This window comes from Passer domesticus, chromosome 7 (assembly GCF_036417665.1).
Source record: "Passer domesticus isolate bPasDom1 chromosome 7, bPasDom1.hap1, whole genome shotgun sequence".
Taxonomy (NCBI): domain Eukaryota; kingdom Metazoa; phylum Chordata; class Aves; order Passeriformes; family Passeridae; genus Passer; species Passer domesticus.
Window position 1 is genome coordinate 34637884 of NC_087480.1, and position 25745 is coordinate 34663628.

At 53.7% G+C, this 25745-nt stretch overlaps 1 protein-coding gene across 9 annotated transcripts in view; it reads right to left on the bottom strand.

Annotated features, from left to right (window-relative positions):
* Positions 1-25745, bottom strand: part of CACNA1E (calcium voltage-gated channel subunit alpha1 E) — a 137236-nt gene that overhangs the window by 6995 nt on the left and 104496 nt on the right. For 3 of the 9 annotated variants that reach the window (XM_064427633.1, XM_064427631.1, XM_064427634.1), the window contains 19 exons: positions 23845-23856; positions 22452-22548; positions 21191-21351; positions 20670-20807; positions 19939-20140; positions 19585-19749; positions 18988-19098; positions 17441-17524; positions 17233-17358; positions 16990-17055; positions 14774-14865; positions 14469-14634; positions 14133-14260; positions 7154-7250; positions 5362-5467; positions 3876-3983; positions 2865-2965; positions 2488-2594; positions 1835-1943 (listed from right to left, as the gene is read on the bottom strand). In XM_064427633.1, coding sequence (XP_064283703.1) covers positions 1835-1943; positions 2488-2594; positions 2865-2965; positions 3876-3983; positions 5362-5467; positions 7154-7250; positions 14133-14260; positions 14469-14634; positions 14774-14865; positions 16990-17055; positions 17233-17358; positions 17441-17524; positions 18988-19098; positions 19585-19749; positions 19939-20140; positions 20670-20807; positions 21191-21351; positions 22452-22548; positions 23845-23856 — 2176 coding nt within the window. Of the gene's footprint in view, positions 1-322; positions 452-1834; positions 1944-2487; positions 2595-2864; positions 2966-3875; positions 3984-5361; positions 5530-7153; positions 7251-9400; positions 11761-14132; positions 14261-14468; positions 14635-14773; positions 14866-16989; positions 17056-17232; positions 17359-17440; positions 17525-18987; positions 19099-19584; positions 19750-19938; positions 20141-20669; positions 20808-21190; positions 21352-22451; positions 22549-23844; positions 23857-25745 lie in introns of those variants that run through there. The other 6 variants (XM_064427637.1, XM_064427635.1, XM_064427638.1 and 3 more) reach the window with 5 other exon arrangements.

A 25745-nucleotide genomic window follows, 5' to 3' on the forward strand; every position in this document is an offset into this window, starting at 1 on the left:
TTTCATCACCTGTGGTCATCTGACAGCTGGGCTGGGGCTCCTCAAACCTCAGCCAGTGCCCAGGGCTGGAGGAAAGGAGGCGAGAACATGATCCTGGACCTCCCCCACCAGCCTGGAGTTGGATCCCCCACGCTGCTCTCTGCTGCCAGCATGCCCCTTGTAGGGCAAGAGCAGCTCTCCTTGTGCAGCACCCAAAGAAGGGGAGAAGCTCCGGTATCAGGGTGCTGGGGATGCCACGGGGCTCAGCACAGAGAGGAGCTCCAGCGTTATCTGGCAGGCTTTGATCAGACCCAGCACCTGTGGGGGCTTTGCTTGGTTTTACCTGGGGATCCACAGTGAGACGAGGCATGGAGGAGGCCCTCCCAGAGACAGCGTGGTCCTGAGTGTCCACGGGAAGGTAGCTGCCACGGTTAGAGGGCTGCACTCTTTGAAACTCCCTAACCTCTGGCTCCTGGAAATAAACACACAGCCAAGCTCTTGGGATGGGCTTGGAGCAGGGCAGCACGCTGCTTTGGCCCTCTTGGCAGGGGACAGCCCTGCTTGCTCAGCCAGGGGCAGAATTTAAGCTGGCCAAAAACTGGTGGTAAAACACTAGCACGGGTTGCCCAGAGAGGTGGTGGATTCTCCCCCCCTGGAAGTGTTCAAGGCCAGGCTGGATGGGGCTCTGAGCAACCTGATCTGGTTGAAGATGTCCCTGCCCATGGCAGGAGGGTTGGAAATAGATGAGCTTTAAAAGGTGCCTTCCAACCCAAACTATTTGATGATCCTATGAAAAACAGAGTCTAGGCTATTAGAATTCATCACATTGCCACTGAAAAATACCCTGCAGTTCACAGTCCCCAGGTGAGCCCTGATGTGGTGCTTCAGGCTTGCCTGATGACCAGCTGCCCTTGCACCTCTACAGCAGCAGTGGAAACCCTGCCTGGGTCTGGGGACACACTGATTCCTCAGGATTTAACTCCTTCTGCCAGGAGGGGACAAATGGATTTTCAAAAAAATCAAATCTTCCTGGCCACATCCCTGTTAAAAGAGCACACACTGCCCAGAGCACTTAAATGCTTTGGTTAATTCCCAGTTTTTAGGGGACTCTATGGATGTTCACGTTCACTCACGGTGTCGAGGAGACGGGCACAGAGCGACCCTGGAGGTCACTGGAAGGTGACTTTAGGGGGCAGGGGGAGTCTGAGCTGCCCCCTCCCCACGTGGCTGGGGTGGCTGAGGCAGGGGACGCCTGCCTGTGTCATACACAGGTGACACAGAGCAACAGACCCTCGGGACACGGAGCGGGCTGGGGACACACTGCGCCGGGTGGTGCAGGAACGCAGACATAAAGAGATGTGTGATATATATAGATGTGTGATATATATAAATATGTGATATATATATATACACACACAGACAGACAGGAGGCCAGAGAGGGCTGCTCCTGCTGGAGACAGTTTGACAGCTTGGCTGGGGACTGGGGACGCCACCACTGACAACAAAATGGACACGAATCCGAAAACATCAGATACCATCACTCAGCACGGGGTAACCCACTGACATGAGTGCTCAGTGGAAAAAATAGCCTGTGGAGAGAAGGATATTTTACTGCAGGACATTGGTCATGGCTCTCACCCCAAAAGAACTTGTGCTGCCTGGCCCCACGGATCAGGGCAGGTCTGTGTGCCCAGTGCCAGAGGCGAGGGACAGGACATCCAGGGATATTTGTCCCCTGTTTTGGGTGTGTGCATGACCCAGCAGCTGCCATCCCTGAACTGTGCTCACTCCCCACACCTCCCCGTGCCCACCAGCATCCGTGCTGGGGCTGCAGAGGAGCAGTGCCTGACTTTACCAGAGACTGGTGCTCCTGGAACTGCTCCTGGGCTGGATCCATGCACGCCAGCTGGAAGATCTCCTGTGGCGAGAGCGGGCTCAGCGAGGGGAACCCGCCTCGGCTGCTCCTGCAAACACAGCCCAGCTTCAGGGAGGCCACGGCCCTGGGGTCACCTCTCCTGCAGTCAGAGCTGGGGAGCCCTGTGCCTGCCCCCCAGGCTGCTGAGACCCCATGTTTGAGACAAACATCAAGTTCCCTGCAGAGCTGAAGTGGTGCCCCAAGGCAGGACAGGACACCAGAGCCCCGAGTCCTGCAGCAGTAGAGGGACATCCCAAGGGGAGTGATATCCCTTATCATCTCATTCCCACCAGCCAGGGTGCTGGAATTCCCCAGTGACCCTGCACTGTTCAACAGCTCCTGGGGTCTAGTTTCACCCGGGGTGAAGAATGCCAGGATGATCCTGCAGGAAGAGCATCCACAGACCCCTGGCCATCTCCTTTTCCCACATCGGCTGCTGCTGGTGGTGCTGACACACACCAGGTACCCAGAATCCTGCCAAAGCTTTGTGCCAGGAGATTCCTCCCTGCTCCCAGCAGCAGTTTAATCCTTTCTGCAGCCCAATTCAGCTCCAAGAAGGAAAGAAGGGCTGCAGGACCAGAAAAGTGACTCACAGGCCCGAGAGGGTGTCCTGCTGGAGGTATGGCAGAGCCTTGGCATTGGAGATGATTTCCTGTGGCAGAGAGGACGGCTCCATGCGCTGGAACATGGGGGCATTTTTCTGCATTGGGGAGAGGAAGAAACTGAGCCTGTAGGAAACGTGGATGAACACCCAGTGCTTCCCCAGCCAAGCTCCCACCACTCAGAAAGAGGACACTGTGCTCGTGTTCCCTGCCAGGGACTGAGGATGACCACAGACGTGCCTTGTGGTCCCCAAACCCTGACCTGAGCCATTGTTTTCATCCCAGCTGGCTGCATGTTGGGTTGGGAGGTGATGGGAAAGCAGAGAGGGTGATCTGAGCGTCCCTGTCCTGCCCTGGCTGAGCCTCACCTGCTCCTCCAGCTGCTGCCGCTGCTTCTTGGCCTTGCTCTGCTTGTAGTAATCCATGATCATCATGGCTGCATATATTTTCCCAACAGTCAGGTCAGAGGCTGGGAGCGTGACAGGGAACAAAATGGGGTCACTTGTGTTGTAAGAGAAGGCACCAGCATGGATATTGGGAAGAGCCCTGCACTGGGATACCCTGGTGACCCTCAAACTCTTCTCAGCACTCCAAAAAAGAGAGTGCTGAGCACCCAGACACTCCCCATGGAGATAAAATAGATGGAGATGGCTTGAAATCATCATCACCCTGAGCCACCAAGGCACACGTCCTCATCATATCATCAGGTGTGTGTAGGAATGTGCTTTCTGTTGACGGAATGACAAAATTATCTTTTGTCTTCTAAAAAAGGAAAAAAGCTCAGAAGTTTCTCTTTTCAATTAGGTAAAAAGACACTTCATAGGACCTTAGAGACTTTACCTCAAACTTAAGGATAGCCAAGTGGACAGAAGCCAAAAAGTCTCTCCTAACCAATTTACTAGAAAAAGAAGAGAACAAAGAAACTAATCGCTTTTGTGACGTGTTTTACCAGGAGCAAGAACCTCTTGCCCTAGCTCAGTTTTTCTCTGTAAAGAGCTTTGTTATTTTGCTTTTTATTAAAACTGTTCTGTTTCCAACAGTAAAAAAAAACAAAAACACAAGAACAAAAAATAAACCAAACCAAACAAACAAAAAACAATTTTGTCACTCTGTCAACAAAAAGCACATTCCTACAGGTGTGCTCAGCCTCCCTCCCTGCTATGCTCCAGAGGGGATTTACAGGAGACTGGGGCTTTGGCAGGAGTAGATCCCTGCAATCTGGGTGGTTTTCCAGAGAGTTCCCAAGCAGAACAAGGCAGAACAAACCCTTCCCCCACTTCTCCCCGAGCTGGGGATGGGTTTGGCCAGTCTCTTTGGAAAGAAGTTGGTGTGGGTATGAGGGGAGTTTGAAAGCAATGACAGCCCCCCAAGAGACTCACTTTTTGGCATGGGTACCAAGAGGTCAAGCATCTTCTGGGAGAGGTGAGGCCAAATGGTCAGGATCTCCTTTTGAAGCTCAGAGTCCAACTGCTGCCAATCTGCACCACCTTCAACAGCAGGGAGCAAAAATGGCCCAAACACATCAAACCTCGGCACCAGAGTCCCAGCACCCCCCCTTTCCCATCCTGAAGTGAGGTTCCACCTCAGAATCCATCTCCCTGGGCTGGGAGGGCCATCTTGCATCAGCGAGCCTGGTCTCCTGCTCCCACAGGGAAACCTTCCCACCATCCCTTCCATATGTGCCTCCATCTCCCCATCCCCTGCCCTCCCACTCAAAGCTGCCACCTTCAAGCTTGCCTTGGGTCCGTCTCTGCAGCTCCAATCCCACTCCAGCCCACTCACACCTGCTGCTGCCCCACTTTCTTTTTGCTGGTGAGCAGATCATGTGCTGGTGGAAGAGCAGCTCCGCTTGGTAAATCCTGAAATGCTCGGCGAGGCGGTGCACGGAGAGCAGAGCTCTCTGGCCAGGGCTTTGCTGAGCTTAGGAAGCCCCAGGACCATCAGAAGCTGTCAGCGTGCCCCAACAGAGCCACCCAAGCACAGGGGAAATTTGGGTGAGCTGTAGGACACCCAGGTTCAAATCTCTGCTTTGTCTGGAGGGGTTTGAACCCATGCTTGTTGTCTGAGCACTGGGCTTTGGATGACATCTTACCCTGGGCTGGGTTTTCTCCCGATAGCTGAGCTGTTCCTAGGGGATGTTTTATTGAAAATGCCATGTTTCTGCAGGAAGTTTTTGATCTGATGAATCACAGCCTTTCCAGTAACAACAACAAAGGAGGTTTTCCTGCTCTGAACATTTTATCTTCCCCGAGAGACAGAGAGGTTTCTTTTCCCCACAGCCTAAGGAAGCCAAGCACGTATTTTCCATCCTTGGTTTGGCTTTTTACATGGCGAGGAAGGGGAACTCTTTCTCCTCCATTATACAGTGGACATCGAGCTGTTTCATTTCTCTAGAAACAGCTTCTGATGAAGAATTCTCTACCTCTTCCCTAGAGAGATAGATTTTTTTTTTAACAGAAAGTGGCAGAAATTTGCCTGTTCAATGTACTTGCTCCCATCCATGTGCATCCAGGCTCTGGATCCCAAATTATCTGTGAAGTCCTCAGCACGGCCAAAGAGAAAGGATTTTTTTGTGAGGTGATAAGACAAGGAAGAAGGATATTAAGCTGAGCGAGGGTAGATTGATCTTGGATATTAGGAAGAAATTCAGGAGGTGGTGAGGCCCTGGGGCAGATTGCCTAGAGATGCTGTGGATGCCCCATCCCTGGAAGTGTCCAAGGCCAGGCTGGATGGGTGGTGGGAGGAGGGTGGAACAGGATGATCTTTAAGGCTCTTCCCAACACAAACCCATGCTGGGATTCTACAAAAGGACCGTGGGCAGTCCGCAAAGCGTTGCAGAGTGCCCCTCTCTGCCACAGCCTTTACCTTTGGCAATTTTGATGTCCAAGGCCGTGCGGATCAGGGCCATGAGGGTGGAGGTGAAGTGGACTGTCATGTCCTCGGCCACGGGCATGTTCATCAGCACCAGTCTCTGCGCAAGAGAGAGAAGAAAACAGCGGACGGAAAACAATATCGAAAAACACATCGACCAGGCTGGAGGAAAAGAAATCAAACATTAAACAAAAGGGGGGTAAAAAAAAATAAAAATCGAAATTAAAAAAATAAATAAATAAAAAAAATAAAAAGCAACAAGGAGTGTCAAAACAGCACAGCCAAAAAAGAAGGGCAAGGATCACCCCACCGCCCCCCCCACCTCCCCGGCTCCTTCCACCCCAGGACACCGGCTCACTGCCTTCCAGGGCTCCTCCTGCACCCCAGGAACGGCCCCTGAGCCCCCCTCCCCACGGCACCGGGGCTGCCACAGCAGCCCCTGGCACTTTTGGGAAGACACACCCGATCCGTCAGGGATGCGGGCACGTGGGATGTGCGGGAGGGGAGACGGGCTCAGGTTTCCGTTCCCGGGTGGTTTGGCTTTCCAGCTCTCAACCCTTCCCAGCTGGGGCAGGGGAGAGGAGGGTCCCTAACCTTCAGGGACTTCAGATCGGCTGGATTCCTCTAGCATGCTACATCCTGGCACTCCCTTTTTGCGTCTTTCAGAGATGAAGTTTGCCAGCACATGCAGGGGGTCCAAATTATCCATGGGTGGGGAAGGGAAAGGAAGGGAAGGGGAGGGTGGAAAAAGTGCAGAAGGAAAGAGAAAAGGGCAACCAAGGCAGGTTAGACACGCCATGCTCCTTCCCACCCTAGCAAGGCGGGGTGCAAACCGAAGTGACCAGATCCACTTTCCAGAGAGTATATTTTGCTTTGTGAATACCTTGGGTCACCCTTCCCTGCCCATTCCTTTTCACCCAGCTTCTCACATCCCTTTCCTGCTTTCAAGACTCCCTTTTTCCCCTGGACAAGTGTGATGGTGGATGTATGCTTGTGTGAACAAACTCATGAGAGCCTGAGAGGGTGGAAGCGTCTTTGGGAGTGTGCAGGAATCCCTTTGTGCTATCCCTGCTAAAAGGCTGAGAAAACTCCTGATTTCCTCCTCAACAACAGATCCTCCTGTAGCTCTGGGCCTTGTCCTGGCCGCTGCTGCCCTGAGAAAGCCACACAGCTCCCACTGCACATCCTCCATGGCTTCCCATGCTCCTGATCCGTGCCTACACAACCGGGATCTGACTGACAGCCACCATTCCAGGTGGGACAACTCAGAGCTGCCTTTGGAAGGCCCCTGGCTTTGCCTTGCTCAAGCAAGGGAAAGGGCTGGGACAGCCCCTGCTGATGGTCCTGGCTCCTCACTCACAGCAGGCCTGCTCCTGTGGGATTTGGGATTTGTCCCCACTGCCCACCTGCTTCCCATCTCCATGGGCTTCTGCACCAGCTGGGATGAGGATGGTTCCAAGGCCCTGGGCACGAACCCCTGAGGATATCTCACTCTCCTAACTGTGCTACAGGGCTGTTCCTCACCTCACCTCACCTGCAGCCCTCCCACCTCCACGCTCCTGCTGATCCTGCCCCTCCTTGTCCCCTCGGAGCTGCGGGCGAGCACGGCAGCGTCACGTGCGTGGGGACCAGCCAGCGTGGCCAGGGCTCTTGTGGGCACACCGGGCTCCCCAGGAGTGAGCCAAACACACGTTGGACACCCCAACAACTCCCCAGCTCCCCACCTCCCGCAGGTGGCCCGGCTCCTGCTGGGCTCTAACCCCCAGAGAAGGAAGGGTTGATCTACCTTATAGGCCACTTTGGAAGGACATCTCTTGCCGAGGCCTAGCGGTGGTGACATAAGAGTCAGCATTTCATACATCTCAGTGTAATGGATTCGGCCACTGCTCATGGAGGGGGAAGGGGAGGGAGGGAGATGCAGAGAGAGAGGAGGCATTCCCAGAGAGCGGAAAAAAAACGTACGAACGGAAAATAGTACAGGAAAAACAGGAGAGAAAAAAAAAAAACAAAACAAAAAAAAAAAAAAAAAACAAACGGACAAACAGGAAAAGAACAGGAAACCCGTTAATCAAGGCAAATCATACATGAGAGACTGTCCTGATGTGGATTTATAGCACTGCTCACACAGACCCAGGAATGCTGGCAGAAAGCGACTCACCCCTCTCCTCTCTGCTGCTGGCCTCAAGCGCCTGTCTCGCTACCAGCCTGGGACGACTCCTCTGCTCTCAACCCCTCTCCTAAAGCCCTCCAGCAGCCCCCACCTCGTCCCACAGGTTCCAGGGCTGTGTGCGAGTGGTATAAATCAGATACACGGCACTCGAGCCATGGGTTATTTGATACAAGGGTGGTTTGCACCACGGTGCTCTGTGGCCTCCGGAGCGTCTTCCCTCCCGGGGGGGTGCCTGGAATTGCTTGGCATGGCCACCTAACCCATAGCCAAAGGCTGTGTATCCCCAGCTGGTGGGGTCTATGCAATTGGGAGGCAGCATCTTGCATAGAAGGCAGTGGGCCAGGGTCACTTGTCAAAGGAAGATGCCCAGTTGCTTCCGTCTGGCTCTGCGGATGGACCACTTTCCCACCATGCACCAGTGCAAAAAAGGCATGCTGAATCGGCTGGAAAAAAAAAAACGGGAGGAAAAGTTGGGCATGCCATGCTCCCGCCCTGGCTCTCTCCCACATGCGGCTGCAAGTTCCACCAGGTTGGAGTTTAAAGAGTCTCAGCAGAGGCAGCTGTTTGGGCCTTCCAACATCGGGGTTTGTTTGGGTTTCCCATGGGAGCAGTTAGGGCAGGACCCCCCACTCCCTGCCTTGCACTCCTCTGCTCCATAAGGACCTGCCTGGGATTGCTGAGCAAGGAATGCCACCAAAAACGAGCCACCCCAGGCTGCCCTCTGCCAGGCTGGGGTAGCTGGGCTGTGCCTCCCTCTCTCTGCACGTCCACATCTCCCAGGGATCCTGGGCTGGCTCACCTCTTCTTCCCCTCATGCCAGGACTCCATCCTGCACTGCAAGGTTCAGGATGGTTGATGGGCTGGGGCAACCTCGTGACACCAAAGGCATCAACCCTCAATGCTGGACAGCAGCCATCTCAGCTGGGGTGCCCTGTGAGAGAGGGCACTGCCAAAAAATTCAGCATGCCCACGGGATCTTGGCTTCTGCCCTAGAATGTGCTGAGAGCAGTGTGGAAAGGGGAGATGAGGTCTCTTCTCAGGAAGATCCCCCTGGTCAAAAAGGCCTCTACCAAGATAAGTCCTGACATTTCAGGTGTGAACAGAACTGATGGCAGGAGCTGTTTGGGGTGCAGGCACAGAAGGGCTGGGCCAGTCACACCCAAAATATGGTTGATAAGAGCTCTGGAGAATGATGAGCAGCATGATCAAGAGGAAATATCCAGGAGTCCACAAGCAGCACCTTGGCAGGGCTGGATGAGCACCAGCTCAGGGTGAGATGACTAAAATTTTCATGCATTAATTCAGTGCAAAAAAGGAAAGAAGACAGTGATCTTCCAGCCATCCTTCCTGGCAGGGGGAATTTTGGGGAACCAAGCATGAAACAGGCACTGCCCTCCAGACTGAGATTCTCCACACAACGAAGGAGGAATGGAGTCCATGAAAGGAAGAGTTTGCGTCAGTGACCAAGAGGGATCCCATGAGAACTGCACACTTTGCTGCTCCTCAGAGCAGAGATCTTGGAGGTTTCTGAGCAGCACAGCTGTGCCCAGACACCACTTCCCCATGGAGTGAAGCACAGGCAGGCACATGGAATGACATCCATCTGAGCAGGATTGATGCCTTGTGAAGGCTGAGCTGGAACAGAGACCAGACAGAGCTAAAGAATAAAGCAGGGATTTATTAAAAGGCCTCCATGGATCCACCTTGGGCAGCACAAGAGCCCAGCCAGGGCTGCACCCAAGATGAGCCAAAATGGCCACAAAAAATGGACAACTGGTCACGGGGTCTCTCACTTTTATAAGTTCTGCTCCATTTGCATATTGGAGTTAATTGTCCAATTCCAGCTTTAGCCCATGCAGTCCCATCCTTGTTTTTCTCTCTTCAGCCCACGTTGTTTGTGCTGCTGGGCCTGAGATTTGGATCATTTGTCCTTGGTGCCCAGCTGGAGAAGGAATTGTTTTGTCTCCCTGCTCTGTGCAGAGAGCTCACCACCCCTTTACACGAAGCCCAGACCCACACACTAAAGCAGCACAGAATGAAAAATATAAAAGTTAAAACCTGAGGCATCAAGATGACTCCCAAGAGCTGGTCCAAGCACAGGCACACCGAGGATGGGGGATCTGACCCATCTATCCATCTCTCTGGACAGAGATGTGACCCACAGCTACAGTACAAGGTGGGCACCAGGGATTAAACCCCGTAAAACCACCAGGCATTAATGGCTTGGCCCTGAGAGAAGCCTGTGAGTGGCAGGGGAGGAAATGTGGGAGACAGGACATCTGTCCTCCTGTGGTTAGGAAATAAGTGCTGTGCCACATAGTCGTTAGGAAGGGAGCAGCAGGAGAGCTGTGAGAGTAGATTCAGGAAGGGGTGAAGTCCACAGGGATAATTTCTGTGGAGCATTCACCTGGCAGGCAGGGCAGGCTCACTGAACTGAAAGGTGGCTGCAAGCTGACTTGGCATATTGGGATCTGGCAAGATGCAACAACCACGCGGAATTTTTTTTTTTTTTTTTGGGAATTGTTCCAGGGCAATAGGAACTCCTGAAAATCTCCTGTTCTTGAAATATCTCCTGCACAGGGAGGAGGAGACTGAGGTGACACAAGGTAGAGATGGGGATGTCTCCCCCACATGACAACAGAAGCTGTTCTTAGTACTCTTTGCTTCTTCCTCTCCCTGAGTTTATCCACCTTCATTGCTCTGCCCATCCACAGTCAGCAGAAATCCGATTGCTCTGAGACTCCCTCTTCCAAGGAAGCATTGCAGGTGAGCTCCAGGTGATCCAGCTTGGGAGAGCAGCATCTGACAGTGGAGCCCTGTTGGGAAGGGCTCAGCGCTCCTCCCAAAGGTGTCTTCTGCCTGCAGGGACCTGAGCAAGTGTCCTCAGCCATGCTGCCATCTTCTGCCAGGGATGCAGCAGCAGAGAAGAGTGGAAAGACTCCAAGAAGCCTTTCCTGGAAGAGATGACCCCATCTGAGATTATTGCAATAAATCCTCCGTTCCTAAATCCATCTTCCTAAATGAGGTGACCAATCATCTGGGCCTGGTCTTCTTTGTGCTGCTTTGCCTCTAGCAAAACCGTCCCCACGTCCAGCTGTGGGGGCTGACAGAGCTGTTCCAGGGGTGGCATCTGGAAGGAAAGCCTTTCTGATGTTTCCAGAAGGATGTGGTGACTACACCACGCTGCAGCAAGGAACCCTCCTCCTCTGCAGAGGCAAGAGCAAGGGCTGGGGTTGTCTGAGTTCCCTTGTGCACCTCAGAAGCTGTGAGGGATGCAGAAGGAAGAGCAAGCTCTGTGATTCATCCTTTTGTGCCATAGGCACAGACAAAGGTGTCATGGCACTTCAGAGAAGGCAGCAGATGCGGGATTTTGCTCAAGTGTCCCCCCAAAATAAAATATTCAAAAAACCCCTTCAAGTCAGAGAGACACAGGAGACCAAATCGCTGCCCTGGACTCACAGCCAGCAGCCAGGAGCTGAGCTCAAGGGACAGGAGCTGCCAAGCTCCAGAGGTGTGCCCTGGTGTCACCATCTCCCAGGCAGATCCAGCACGCTGTGTGCAAGACTAGCAGGAGTCCTGCTCCTCAGAGACGTGATTGCTTGTCCTGCAAAGTGCCCCACTTGAGGACAGGGCTGTTGGGTACAGCACAGCATCCCCCACGGGCAGGGGTCACCCTGGCCTCCTCGTCCTCCCCCAGCCCTCACTGTCCAAAACAACAGCAAAGTCCCCAACATCCTCCAGCCTTTGCTCCCCCTTTCCCTTGTGAGGAGCAAACCCTCCCCAAAACCTCGCTGTCCCCGTGAGGTGCTTTGGGAAGTCGAGCAGGGACAGTGGCATTTGGCCTGGTGCCCCTCGGGGCTCTCTGCACCGGCAGGACGGGGGAGGGGGGCTTGCTGGGGGGCACAATTTGTCACAACCCACCCCGGGAGGCTCTGAGCCCCCTTGCCCCACTGATGCCTCCCCTGGAGGGGAACAGCTGCTGGCTCTGGGAGGCAGTGGACCTCTTTAAACTCGAAGGAAAGCAACGTCAGGGTTCCCTGGGGAGGCGCGGTGGCAGTGGAGCGGGGAAGGAGGGGTGGATGGTGTGTCCCGTGGCCAGGTTGTGGCAGAGGACTGGGAGGCAAACCTTGCACGCCACCCTGTAGGGGCAGTTCTCTCCTAGGCCCAGAGGAGGCGAGATCACCCGTACTAATTTGTACATATCCTTATACGAGATCCTGCCGCTGCAAAGGAAGCACAGGTGGGTTAATAGGACACTGAGAGGGTGGAGGGGAGGATGGAAAGCTTAACGGGGGGATGCTGGGGCCATCTATGGGGCAAGACCCCCAGCAGGGCACAGCTCTTCTCCTTCTGGCTCTGTCAGACCCAGAGAGGAGAAAAAGCTGTGAGCATCAGCTACTGCCTTTTCCACCATGAGAGCTGGCTTGTATCTTCTCACACTGTCCCATCTTCACCCTGGAGAAGGACAGTTTTGGTGGTGGACACCATCCCATGACCCTTCCTCATCGTGCCCCTGACCCCTGCGCCTGGTGGGAGAGGGCTGGGATTTTACACAGGGTGAGCCTGCAGCTTGGTGGAGATCTAACCCATGGAGTGGTGCCCCATCACATCACCAGAGCCCCTGTCCTCACACAGCCAACCCTCTGAGACCCACGAGGTCGCAGTGAGGTTGGCAGCTGAGCCACTCGTGCCTCCAAGATCTGGGGAACCTGAGACAGGGAGGGATAATGTGACCAGCTGGTGGCTGTGGCACCTGGCGCTCTCCAGCCCAGTCCTGTGCTCTGACCACCAGCCCAGCTCTGCCAAGGGTGCACATTATTAGAAGCAGACCTCCCCAAACACACACCCCCCTTTCCTCCCACGGAAGCACATCTGCCCAGAGCCGGTGCAGCCATCCCAGGATACGGCCGTATCCTCCGGCACCACGGGGATGAGGAAGCAGCCGAGGCAAAGAGCTGGCAGGAGGGGGTGCAGGATGCTGAGCTCCCCACTCTGCTCCAGCCCAGAGCCCTTGGGGAAGCGTGGGGTGGAAGTGCTGAGGTGCAGCTGCTGCAGCCTCCTGGGCATCCTTGGACAAGCTGGGAGGGAAACCACGCGGGGAGGCAAAGAGCGGCGTCACCATCCTAGCCGGCGCCTTTGCCTCTGGTTTCTGTCTCCTTGCTCCTCTCCCATCCCCTCTCCATTGCTGGCCAGAGATAAAGAACCAACCAGACTCCAACCATGTGGACAAAACCCATCCCTGCTCCCCCCAGTGCTGGATGTTCTCCCCAGGAGAGCTCCGCGTGCTGCTGTCGGGATGCGCTGGGAGCTGTTGGGATGTACTCACCCATTCCTGGCCCGGCAGCGGGGCCAGGGCTGCCACCACTGCCTCCCGTGTCCCCTAACCACTGGCTACAAGCATGGCTTGCTCAGGAATCAGAGGGGGACATGGCATGGACAGGAGCTCAGGCTTGTTTCACAGTGGCTCCTGGACACCAAGGCCACCATCATGGGCCATCATAAACTGGCCACCGGCCACCATCAAGTGCCCGGTGTGAAGAAACCCTTCCCAAGAGCCACCCCACAGCTAGCAGCTGGGTGTTTCACTGCTCCACCTCCTTTTCTTTCCCTGGTTGGAGCTGATAATGGGCATAGAAAAATACCTTGGGTGGGGCTGGTCTCCTGAGGGCAGGACATGGAGGCAAAGAGTCTCCAAAAGGAGTGTGTGGGGGTGACAAGGCCGAGAGTTAAGATGGCACAGGCTCCCTGGCAGTGGTGGAACACGGGCCCAAGAAGTCCCTGGGCTCTGGAAGGGGACACACGAGGCACCCTGGTGGGGCTGAGTGAAGGACAAACAGGTTCCCAGAGTTTCCAAGGGTCTCCCATTGCTGTAGGGGTGCTTGGCACCATCTGAGGAGACGGAGCAGTGGAGAGCAAGGCCTCTGCAGCAGCAGAAGGAGGAGTAGAGCCAAAATCTGGCCACCCAGAGTGTGTATGGGCCCTGTGAGCCCATCCCACTACTGGGAACAGGCTGCAGCCTCCAAACAGGAGCCCTGTTCTCCAAGGTCCTCATCAGCAAGGGCAGGAGTGCAGCAGCCAAAGCACTCCCACCTCCAGAGGGGTGAGTGGGCTGGCCAGCACAGAACACAGCTCCCAAAATGCACCCCAAACAGGTCCTGTGCAGGTGGTTTGGCAGGAACCCAGCAGATCCCTATGGTGGGAACAAGCCCTGCTCAGCCCTGCTCTTATCAGGGGCTGTGGGTGCTGGGGAGCAAGGGATGGAGCCAATCTCAGGGCAAAGGCTCCCAGCTGGTGCATGGGGACAGGAAAGGAGGCTCAGAGGGATCTGCCTGCTGGGCAGGGAGGAGAGGGAGAGCAGGAATGTCCAGCACTCAGGATGAACACCCCATGGCAAACTGAACATCACCCAAGACGCCTGTGCCACCAACCAGTACAAGAACCAGCTGCTGCCCTTGTAATGACCACAGGTGACAGCAGCACGTCCCTGACTGCCCAGACATCACTGAGAACTACACTTCCAGTAGGAGAACACAGAGACCCTGGTTTAAAACCAGCTCTGAGAGGTTGCTTGGAAGAGAAGGAGCTGGCTACATACCACGCTGCTCGGTCATACTCTGCCCAGATCCGGACAAACTCATCCAGATGGTGAGGGCCCAGGATGGAGGAATCCCGTGTCAGGTACTCAAAGTTGTCCATGATGACTGCCACAAACAGGTTGAGCATCTAAATCAAGGGGGGAAAAGGCAGTGAGAAAGGAAGGTGAGGGGAGAGGGAGCAGAGAAGGGAAGGGAGAGAGTGGGGGGAAAGTGGGGGAGAGGGAGCAGAGAAGGGAAGAGAAGAAAGAGTGATTGTGGGAAGGTGATGGAAGATGACCTGATGGCTGGGGTGCTGACAAGGGGGATCCCCAGAGCCCGCAGAGGAGGCAACTCACCAGGAAGGAGCAGAAGAAGATGAAGGACACGAAGTAAACATAGGCTAGGTCGGTGCCGCAGCGCTCGTTCTCGTTCTGCCCGGACGTCGCCGTGGTGTCCGGCTCGCAGCCTTTGCCCTCCAGGCAGGACAGCATGATCTCCTGCCACGCCTCTCCAGTGGCACTCCTGTTCCCAACACAGCCCTGTCAGCAGCTCGTGGTGGCATGGGACAGAGCCAGGCTGCCCCCAGGGGAAACCTCACCACCCCCTGCCCAAATTACACACATCTCTGGCACGCAGAGGAGCGTTTTCCACGGCTGCTCACCTGAAGAGGAGCATGAGGGAGCCCAGGAAGCTGCGGAAGTTGTTGTGCCGGTTAATGTGGCTTTCCTCATCTAGTTTGATATTGCCAAAAACCTGCAGAAGGGAGAAAAAGGGCTCAGCTCTTCAGGCAAGAGCTCATCAGCCAGGGAAGCAGCCGCACATTCATATTCCTGTCCTTGAGAGCATTCCAGGCTGGGCTGGACGGGGCTCTGAGCAACCTGATCTAGCTGAAGATGTCCCTGCCTTGGGGCTGGACAAGGTGGCCTTTAAAGTCCCTTCCAACCCAAAGCGTTCTCTGACTCTGTGATTGCACAAAAAGTGCCCCAGCAAACACAGGCTGGTGCACAGCCAGCGTGCCAAGGAGCTGGTGCCAGGCAGCCATCGGGGAAGGAGACTCTCCTCTCCTTGGCAGGGATTTGCTGTGGGTGGCAAAGGCTGCGAGAGGCTGAGCTACCATGGAAACAGGAGCATGGAGGGCCTGGGATCAGCTGAGTCCAACCATTCCACATCCATCCCTCAATGCCATCTGAGCACCACATGGAACCCAGCAACTCCAACTACGCTGGAGGTGCAGGGACAAAGTCCCACCGTCCTGGGTGGGTGCTGGGTCACACTCCTGGACATTCCCAGGAGCTTTTCCCTTGGTGGAGAAATGGTCTGTGATGCTGGGGACAGGAACAGCTCTGCAAACTGGGTGGAGAAGGGTTCAGGGAGGGAGGGACAGACCCCATCATCCCCAGGGCCAAGAGAGGCAACAAAGATCAAACTGTGGGCAATATTCTAACAACAACCCTCAGCCAAGGCTGTGGTAAGACATACCGAATGTTCGTAAAGTGCCTCAAATTGGAAATATGTGCTGTTATTACTGTTAAATATTTATTCCCCTTTCCCTGAACCTAAAAATACACCAACTGCAGAGTATTTTTTCCCTGTACAGGTTTTTTGGAATGTGTAATTGTAGAATATTTTCTGCCTCCAGCTATTTTGCTCAAATAACGCCCACAGACTTTACTGCTTGGGGATTTGTTCACAATGGTGTTAAAAAAAAAATAAAAAAAATAAATCCAATACTACCACCCGGCAGGGAAGGGGGCTGAGTCAGATGGCGGCTGTTTAGGAGAACACCTGGAGCCGATGCCGTGGTGAGTAGGACAGGGTGGCAAAAATCAGCCACTGGAAGACCCTAAACAGCAGAGCTGCCAAGCTCTGTGAACCCAAAATCAGGCACTGGGTACTGTGGCAGCTCACTGGGCAGCTGCACATCCCCAGTGCTCGCCGTCGAGGATGCTTTGTCACATCTCCAGCGTGGGATTTAGTCACAGCAGAGGCGAGCCAGCCCTGCAGCACGTGCGGGCTGAGGGCTGGTGTTGTATTGCACTAAACCAAAGGCTCACGTGCCTCTTATTCACCAGCTGGAGCCTGTGAAGCTGACTGTGCTCTGCAGACCCCCCAGCAGCTGGGAGATCACAGCAGGGCCCCAAATGGGAGCACCCAAACAGACTAACAGCGGCACAGCTACAGGGACAAGATGGATGGCTGTCACCGTCATATTTTCTGGAAAAATCTCCTTGCCCAGGATTCTTCTCCTGGGAAGCTGAGAAGCCTCAGAGAAAAAGGAAAACAATATTATCTCGTTTGCTTCTCCTGCGTTTTGCTGATTTGGAATCTGGTTGGAGATTGTTTATCCAACAGGTGATTGTTTCATTGGTTTCATGTGAATTGTTTTGAATTATTGGCCAATTATGGTCAAGCTGTGTTGAGGCTCCGGAAAGAGTCACGAGTTTTCATTATTATCTTTTTAGCCTTCTGTCTGTATCTTTTCTGTATTCTTTAGTATAGTTTAGTTTAGCATTCTTTAATATAATATAGTATCTTAAAGTAATAAATTAGCCTTCTAAGAACATGGAGTCAGATTCATCATTTCCTTCCTTCGTCTGGGAACCCCACAAATACAAGAGATGGCAGGCACCCAGCTGAATCCCCAGGGCCACATCTCCAAAGGTACCAGTTGGGAAGGAAGTTGTGGAGCTTGACTGAACAAGCCCATGGCAGCTTCCCCAGTGCCCTGCAGCTCCCAGAGAAGCTGTTCCACCCTCAGCATCCTCCTGGCACTGTAGCAATGACAGGCAGGCACAGGGCTGGCTCCCATGTGCAATACTGGGGACACGCTGGTGTCACCGTCTGTGCCACAGGGACCCACGGACACGTCTGTCTCACCTGCATCCCAATGATGGCGTAGATGAAGAAGAGCATGGCAATCAGCAGGCAGACGTAGGGGAGTGCCTGCAAGAGAAGCAGATGAGTCATCTCATCTATCACAGGCCCAGCCCCAGAGAAGTACAGAACACACAGGTGAGCTGTGCTGGTCCATCTCTCCTACAAGGCCTTGGGAACAGCCTGTGTTTGGGAGCAGCACCACATCCCTGTGGCCTGGGGGAGGCCAGGGCACAGGAGACTGACCTTGAAGGACTGCACAAACGTCCAGAGCAGGATGCGGATGGTGTAACCCTGGCGGAGCAGCTTGATGAGCCGAGCAGCCCGGAAAAGCTTCAGGAAGCTCATGTTGAAGCTGCTGGTGTTCACCAGCTGGGAGGAGATGAGAGGGTCAGAGGGAGCTGGGAGGTCCCACCACCACCCCACAGCCCGCTGCTCCCAGCCCCTGCTCCACCTTGGTGTCCGTCAGGATGATCTCCGTAATGCTGCCGATGACCGTGATGAAGTCAAAGATGTTCCAGGTGTCCCGGAAATAATTCTGAAAAAAGAAAGAGGGAGAGAGGGAACGTGGATTTGAGCTCAGGGATGGCAGGTCTGAAGGGTGCTGGGCCACAGGCCAAAGCTGCTCATGGCCAGTGGTGGAGACCTCGCAGCCCATTTGTATGCAGCCACAGTCTGGAGCCTCGTCCTGTGTCTGAGACAGTGGCAGACCTGAGCATGCCTGCAGCAAGCAGCTTTTCCTGGGAGATAATTCATGCCTCCAACAGACCATCCTGGCAAATGGGAGCAGGAAAAGTAGCCACAGCCTAGGTCAGGCTGCAACAGCTCGCCACATTGACCCCCACGGCCAAGAGGCTGCTTTGGCCTCCTCTTCACAGACACCTGGACACATCTCAGCCCCTGCTATTTGTGCAGCTGTGTGGGAAATAGTAAAGGTAAGAAGATTTTCAGAAAGCTGTGAAAGCAGGCCTTAGAAAGAGAAAGAACAGAGAAATGAGAACTAGCCACAGCTGCAAAGTCTGAAAGTAGAAAACGTTAAAATAGTACAGCAAGCAAGGACATGAAACAATAGATTGAGTTTTAGGCTTGGCTGAGATAGACCTTAAGACTACAGAAAAATATGCTGAGCAAGATAGTAGAAGGTTTTAAGCTTAATAATGAAATATTGTGTATTGTTAACAGAGAGCAGACAAGCAAGCATTGGGTGAAGCAGGTGTATGGGTGCTTTTAGTGATTGGATAGAACAATTGTCTGTAAGCTTTAGCAATGTGCTATTGGCTAGAAAGTTTTTTAAATGCTCTGTAACAAAGACATTTTCTTTGGCTACTGTTGGCAAGACAAGAGCTTTTGCCATCTTTTTATTGTCTCAACCATGTAATGAGGCTGATGCTGCAATAAAACCCAAGGAATGTATCCCATTAATGTCCCATTAGTGGAAAACTCCAAACACAGCAGCTGGCACAAGACCAAACGTGACCATGACTGGTGCTACTGGGAGTAAGGAGGGTGGCCAGAAACCCTCCTGACAGTGGGCTTTGTCTCCCATAAGCAGCAAAGAATAGCTGAAGAAACAGCAATCCATAGTTTCAGACCCCACTGGAGGACTGGGAATCAATCAGGGAGGTCTCACTGCTGCTCAGGTACAGCCCAAGGACAGAAGTGCACCAGCACCTCCTGACTTGTGGGGACAAGGGAGCACAGCCACCAGCCTGTGCAGCAGCACTGGGCTCTAACAGCAGCAGCACAGAACACGCACAGCCCAGGCACAGAGCACAAGGCAAGAAGCAGCACAAGCCACAAGCAGTGTGGCTTCGTCCACCAGCAGCATCCAGCACTGGGAAGTGCAATGAGAACCAAAGGACTCCAGCCCAAAAGCAGCTCTCAGGCCAGGATCTAAAATAAGTAGCAGCAACCTTACATTATTAACACCTTCCCTCTGTGATCTGTGCGCTGCCAAAGTGCAAATTAACACCCTCATAAAGAACAGGAGCAGGCACTCACCAGGAAGCCGAAGGCAATGATCTTGAGGACGCACTCCAAGGAGAACACCATGGTGAAGGCAATGTTCAGGTACTTCAGGGCCAGCTCATAGGTGTATGGAGCAGAATAGTACTGATGGAAACAGAGACAGCACTAGCCAGGAGAGGGTCTGCCAGCCTCGTGGCTGATGATTGTCCCAGCACAGACCTGACACAGCCTGTGTTTGCTGCCTGGCTGCCTCCAGAATTCCTTCCTTTCCTCACCCCTCTCTCAGAACAGGCCTGTGGTGGTCCATGTTCCTTGCCTTGGGGGCATCAAGAACATGTCCTCCTTACTCTCTCCACCCCTCTCCCAGGACAGATGTCACTTCTTCTAAGAAGGGACCACAGAGAAAATCCAGATCTGCCTGCAGCAGTTAAGAGATCTAAATAATTTGGGTAATTTCCTTTAGAAAAGGTGCCACTCCAGTTTGGGTCCTGCGTTGTTTCACAGGGATGTGCCCAAGGAATTCACGCACTGTCTCAAAGCATCTCCACAACCAAAATTCCCTCTGCTCCCATCCTGACTGATCCCACTGCTCCAGACAAAGAGGACAGCCTCCCTCTGACCCCAGCTCACCTTCATCATGAGCACCACGGTGTTGAGGGCTATCATGGCCATGATGGTGTACTCAAAGGACGGGGACACCACGAAGTGCCACACGCGGTACTGGAAGGTGTGTCTGTTCTGGGGCATGTACCGCGTCAGGGGCTTGGCGCTGATGGCAAAGTCAATGCAGGCCCTCTGCAACAAAATAACGCCCATCAGACCCCCATGGACACCTGGGAGGTGCTGGTGGCTGCCACAATTCTTTCCTTCATTATCTGGGAAGGCAGCTGGCTCGTGGGTTTCTCACTTTTTCAACAGCAAGGGAGTTCCAAGCTCTCAAATTGCTAAAAACCCCATGGAAATATCCCCCTCCCCAGACCATACCTCATTCTTCTCCAGGCTGCACTCCTCCATCATTTTGTCTCCTTGCTCTTGGAAGGTGATGATGATGAGAGCCACGAAAATGTTGACGAAGAAGAAAGGGAAGACCACGAAGTAGACAACATAAAAAATGGACATCTCCATGCGGTTGCTGCGGCTGGGCCCGCGGTCCTCCTCCGTCACATCCACCGAGTGCTGCAGCACCCTGTGGGCAGAGAGGTGAAGAAAAGCAACCAGGGATACATCCATCACTTCCAATGGGACCCAGCTCTGTCTGTCCACGCTTGTGTAATGACAAGGTAAAGCTCTGTCCTAATCTGCTTTCGAGGATGACCCTTTTAAATGGCTACAGCTTGTTTTATGGTGCTTTGCCACATCCCTGATGGAAAATGGATTTTCCCGTGCTCTGCACACAGAGAAAAAAATATTGCCCGAGCTCACACGAGCATTTAGAGAGGTCCAGTCCTACCGTTATCCCTAATATTGACTTAAAATGTATCTCCAGGCCACACAGAAAAGGCATTATCCATCATTCACTCCCTGAGGAAGAACCTAACCCCAGCCACGGCTCCAGCCTCATAGTGGGGCTAAAACCTCTTTTGTACTGGTATAATTTGTTATTCTCTCTGACTCCCCGCCCAGCAGCTCCTCTCTCAGCCTCACTGAGTGTAACCTGACCACTCCAACAGGGTGACCACCCCTGTGCAAGGGGACAGATGGAGCAGAATACTCACTGGGGCCACCCCTCGCCGGTGGACACCGTGAACAGGGTGAGCAGAGCCCAGATGATATTGTCATAGTGAAACTCGTGCCGCTTCCACTCCCGGCACTTCACCTCCATCTTGTTCTTCTCATGGTCCACGTAGTTCCCTCTGCAAGGTGAAGAGGGAGCAGTGACCTTGGGGTTTTGGGCTGCCAGAGTAGGGGATGGTGGGTTTGAATGCGGGGGACAGCGTGGGTGTGTGCGGGGGTCACCTCTCCTCCCGCAGGGAGAAGCTGGATAACGACAGTGAGGGAGGGGAGGGAGAAGGGGAAAGTAAAACAGAAGAGAAAAGGAGGAAAGAACAGGAGCAAATTAAAGGCTCTGCACCCCACAGAAGGATGGGCCACAGCACTGGGGGCAGAGCTCAGCCCATGCTGTCCCCAGGAGCAAGTCAAGCCAAGGGCTCAACAGGGACCCACAGCAGACATGACCCAGCACCCTGCCCTTGCCAGAGGGGTCAGGAGCACCAGAGCTACTCCACAGGGCACCTACATGCAGTCCTTCTGCGTGTCCTTGGAGCTGTCAGTGCAGTAGAAGAACTTCCCCTTGAAGAGCTGCACGGCGATGACGGCGAAGATGAACATGAAGAGCTTGTAGACAATGAGGATGTTGAAGACGTTCTTGAGAGACGTCACGACACAGTCAAAAACCGCCTGGAAGAGAGGGCAGAGCTCACCCTGGGGGACCCACAGCCCTGCACCAAGACCGGGTTACTTGCTGGGAAAAGAAGGAAAGAGCTGGGCCTTCTCCAAGGCCAAAAGCTACTTAGTGAATGAGGTTAACACACAGAGCACCCACAGCACACGTGTAGGCACCATGCAGCCCCTGAGACAGCACCAGGGATGCATATTTGTGTCCTCAGAGTTCTCTGCAACCAGGGAAGCAGATGGGGGACCATCCTAATGATGCAATTAGCAGCACTCAAGACTAATTAGCGAACACTTCATCATTTTGCATCACCCCGAGTAACAAGGCAGAGCAAATACCTCTGCCTGCCACAGCAGCACGTTCCTTAGTGCTCTCAGCCCTGGCTCTCACAGCACTTCAAGTGGGGATTGTCCTTATCCCTGTTTCATGATGGAGACGGGCACTTCCATAAAGGAACTAACACGGGCTGACTCCATCCACTGATCAGGAAGAAAAGCTGGGGTCAACCCCCATGTTTCTGGGGTGCCACCCTGGGTCTCATCAATCACCTAAACCACTTACAAGTTTTAAAAAAAGGGCTTCCTCAGTATCATACACTTTTTTGGCCCTGTACCCCATCAGCTAAGGCAGGGAAATTTATAATCCTACCTGTGATGCAGAAATAATGCCATTATTGAGATGGGAAATCCCTCTTCAGTGCAACACCATGACAGCACAGCACACAAAACCCCGAGCTGTTTGCAACCTGCTCTGGTGGGAAAGATGAAAAACTTCCCAAAGAGATTTGAGCTCTCCAAAACCAGGGCAGCCTATTTTTCAGGAGAACATCCGGGCTTTGCTCCATTTTATTCACTCAAGCCCCACTTTCCCTGGCAGAAGAACTACTTCTGGACACCTTGCAGTGGTCCAGGCTTGTTTTTAAAAACTCACTGCACCTCCAGACATGAAGCAGTCTGAAGGGTGTGGTGGTTGCACACGGGGCTCCTAGAACACCCCAAAAGTTTTGAAAACAACATTTTTATTGCTCACAAACAAATCACTGTGGTGGTCCCTGCTCCCAGAGAAGAGGAGAAGAGGATGTAAGGCAGGAGATGGAGCTCGTTACCTTCAGCTTGGGCAGTCTCTTGATGGTTTTCAGGGGCCTCAAGACCCGCAGCACACGGAGAGACTTGATGGTCTTGATATCCCGGCCCTTGTTGGTCCTGCCACGTTGGAGGGAGGCACACGCACCCAAAAATGGAACAGAGAGACAATAACCTTGTAGACCTGGGTGCCCTGGGGAGCTGAACTGCCGAAAACACCTCCCCAGCACGTGTGCAGATGGGAACAGGAGGGGCAGAAACGCTGCTGAGCTCTCAGCCCACCTAAACGCGGCTCCTCCAACACGCGCTGACAGCCGGCAGAGATGGAAAACAAGGCAATCCTCTCTTTCCTGGGATTAGCACCCTTCCAGTGACCTCAACAAACCCCCTGTTGTGGGGCAGGCAGTGCCAGGAGGTTTGCCCCTTCAGGCACACGCTGTTTGCAAATGGGGCTTGCACAGGGTCACCACCGCTGCAAATTGTTTTCTTCCCGTTGCAAGAAATGCAGAATAAAATGAGGAAGGTTCGCTCAATGGGGTCTACATTGCCAGGGAAATTGTGGGTGACTCATCCCTGGAAGTGTTCCAGGCAAAGTTAGATGGTGAACAGCCTGGTCTAGTGGAAGGTGTCCCTGACTGAGGCACAGGGGTTGGACCTGTGGGAGGGTCTCAAAGGTCTCTCCAGATCAGGGCTACTCTTGCCTTCACCCCAAGTCAGCTGAGGGAGGCAGAGCTTACCAGGAGAATTCTTTTGAAAAGCCCCCTCATGACCCTCATTTCTTGCATATCATGATTATTCCCCAACCACAATACCAGGTGGGTTTTTTTTTCCTTGTCTTTTAACTAAAGACTGGATCTCGAGGTCCTGGTGAAGGTGGCACAGCTTGGATCCACCAGGCACCCTTGAAAAACCTCAAGGAAATTACTTGCAACAACAGATGCTCCCAATTACACAGCTCCTTGGCGAGGGTTAATGCAACAGGGAGTACAATAATGGGCTTAATCATTATGAGATGTAAACAAAACCACTAATTAATAGCCCTCCCTAGGAGCACAGCCCTCACATGCATGGGAAGCAACTGTACAGACGGACCTAGGACTCACTTTTCTCCTGTTTTGCTCAGAAAGAGGGCCTGGATAAAGGCCTGGGACATCTGACTGAGGGCTGGGGTGAGGGTTTGAGGGCAGCACTCAGCTGGTGCAAGTTGTCACCAAGGGCACCCCAACTGCAGTGTCTGACACCTGCTGAGGGGGGATCCCTTCAGCCCTCAGGAGTGCCTGCAGAGCAATGTGCTGCAGCCCCTGAAAACACAGCTGAAGGTCAGCCCAGGTGTGGGACAGACTGACATCCACCTGCACCCACCCCCCCTGCATTCCCAGGAGCAGCATCCCACAAGATCTCGAGCACCATAGTTACCCCAAAGCATTCCTGTCGGCGATCCAGCCCAGCAGCCACCGAGCAGCACCAGCAGAGAGATGGAAAAAGAAAGAGAGGAGGAAGGTAAGAAGAGGGTCAGGGGAGCTGCATGGGGACCCTGCAGCAGCTGCCCACCACCCCAGACCTCAGGAGAAAGGCACGGTGTGTAGACCATGCTGTACCCTTCAGCACAGGGCACATCTCCAGGGAGAGACTCATCCAGAAGCCCCTCCTGCCCTCCCTGCTGGAGGTTTTGGGTAGGGGGCACATGGTGAAAGCTCTGCTGCAAGAGGAACCTGCATGGAGTGGGACAGTGGGCAACAGCAGGAAGGCACACAGTCCTCCTCAGCCATGAGTTGTGGGGTCAGTGAGCCAAAGGCAGGTACCTCCAAGGGAACCTACCTGAAAGCCACAATAGTTCCCATCCAAATTCTGCTAAATCATCTCTACTGAGAGCTCCACTGAGTCCGAGCTGCAGTGCAGGATCTCCTGCAAGCCAGCAGGACGCTCAGTTGGACAAGGCATGGTGGGCTCCAAGGTCCCTGGTTGTAACCAAGCCCCTGTCCCTGTCTCAGCCAAGTCCCTGCCACGTGCACACAGAGTGCTCAGCACTGGGGGCAAAGCCTGTAAGTAAAACTTTTCCTGAACCACATAACTCCAGCCCCTGGCTGTGTGTCAGTCCAACATGTGGGAGATGTGCTGAAAAGGTGACAATTTAACTTTGCAGTGCTTCTGTGGTGGGACCTCTGCCCTGACCTGCCTCACACCAGGTTATTTTGCAGTACCTAGGGGTCCTTCTCCCTTCCAGGCCCTGGTGCCAATGGGCACAAGGAGATGCTGCAAGGAAAGAGGCCCCTCTGCTGGGTAATCAACCCCTGCACACCAAGGGCTCCACACTGGCCACTCAAACCTCTCCACCAAGCTTTCCACCAGCCCTGGACAGCTCTGCAAAACTGCTGAGAACTGCAGCCTTGGAGGGAGGCAAAGGCAAGCAGGAACTTTAGTTGTGGTCCTGGTTATTTCAGCTAATTTAATTTGAACTCTTCGGAGATTTACAGCTTTTTATTTAGGCTCTGTATGGATTGATGTATTAGCTTTCCATGTGGAAAGCTATGGGTGAATGGAGACAGCCTCTCTCAGGATCTGTGGCCTCTGAGGGAGCAGTGGACAAACCACAATGGCTCACAGAGAGATGGCTTTGTGGGTGGACACTTGGTGATCACTGATTTGGATGTGGCACAGACAACCTGTGGATGATGGTGGCACTCCTGAACCAGCTCAAAGACCTCCTGCTGTGCCCACAGCCACCCCTGTGGGAAAACCAGAATGCAGAGGGGAGGCAAGAGGGGCAGGAAACCTGCATGGCACATCCCAGCATTCCTACTGGGAAGTGCTGGACTCGGGCACCAGCTGCTCTCATCCAAGTAATTGCTACAGGCACTCCATGGCCACTGCTGTTCCCACCCAGCACCATGAAGGAGTGGAGGAGAAGAAAAGGAGAAGGAGAAGGAGAAGGAGAAGGAGAAGGAGAAGGAGAAGGAGAAGGAGAAGGAGAAGGAGAAGGAGAAGGAGAAGGAGAAGGAGAAGGAGAAGGAGAAGGAGAAGGAGAAGGAGAAGGAGAAGGAGAAGGAGAAGGAGAAGGAGAAGGAGAAGGAGGAGAACACTGCCCCTGCCCTGGCCCCACACCAAAGAGCTCACAGAGGGAGAAGAAAAGGAGAGGACTGGAACATCACCACCAGAGTTTTCCCCTGGAGATCAGGAGGGAGGGTGGCAGGCTGGGACATGGAGAGCTGGTGAATATCCTGCAGCTCCCGCGGCTGCGGCGGTGCTGGGCTGCTGAGGGGAGAGGCAGGTGTTCTTATAAATGCTTTATAATGTATGAACCCATCGGAAATCACCGT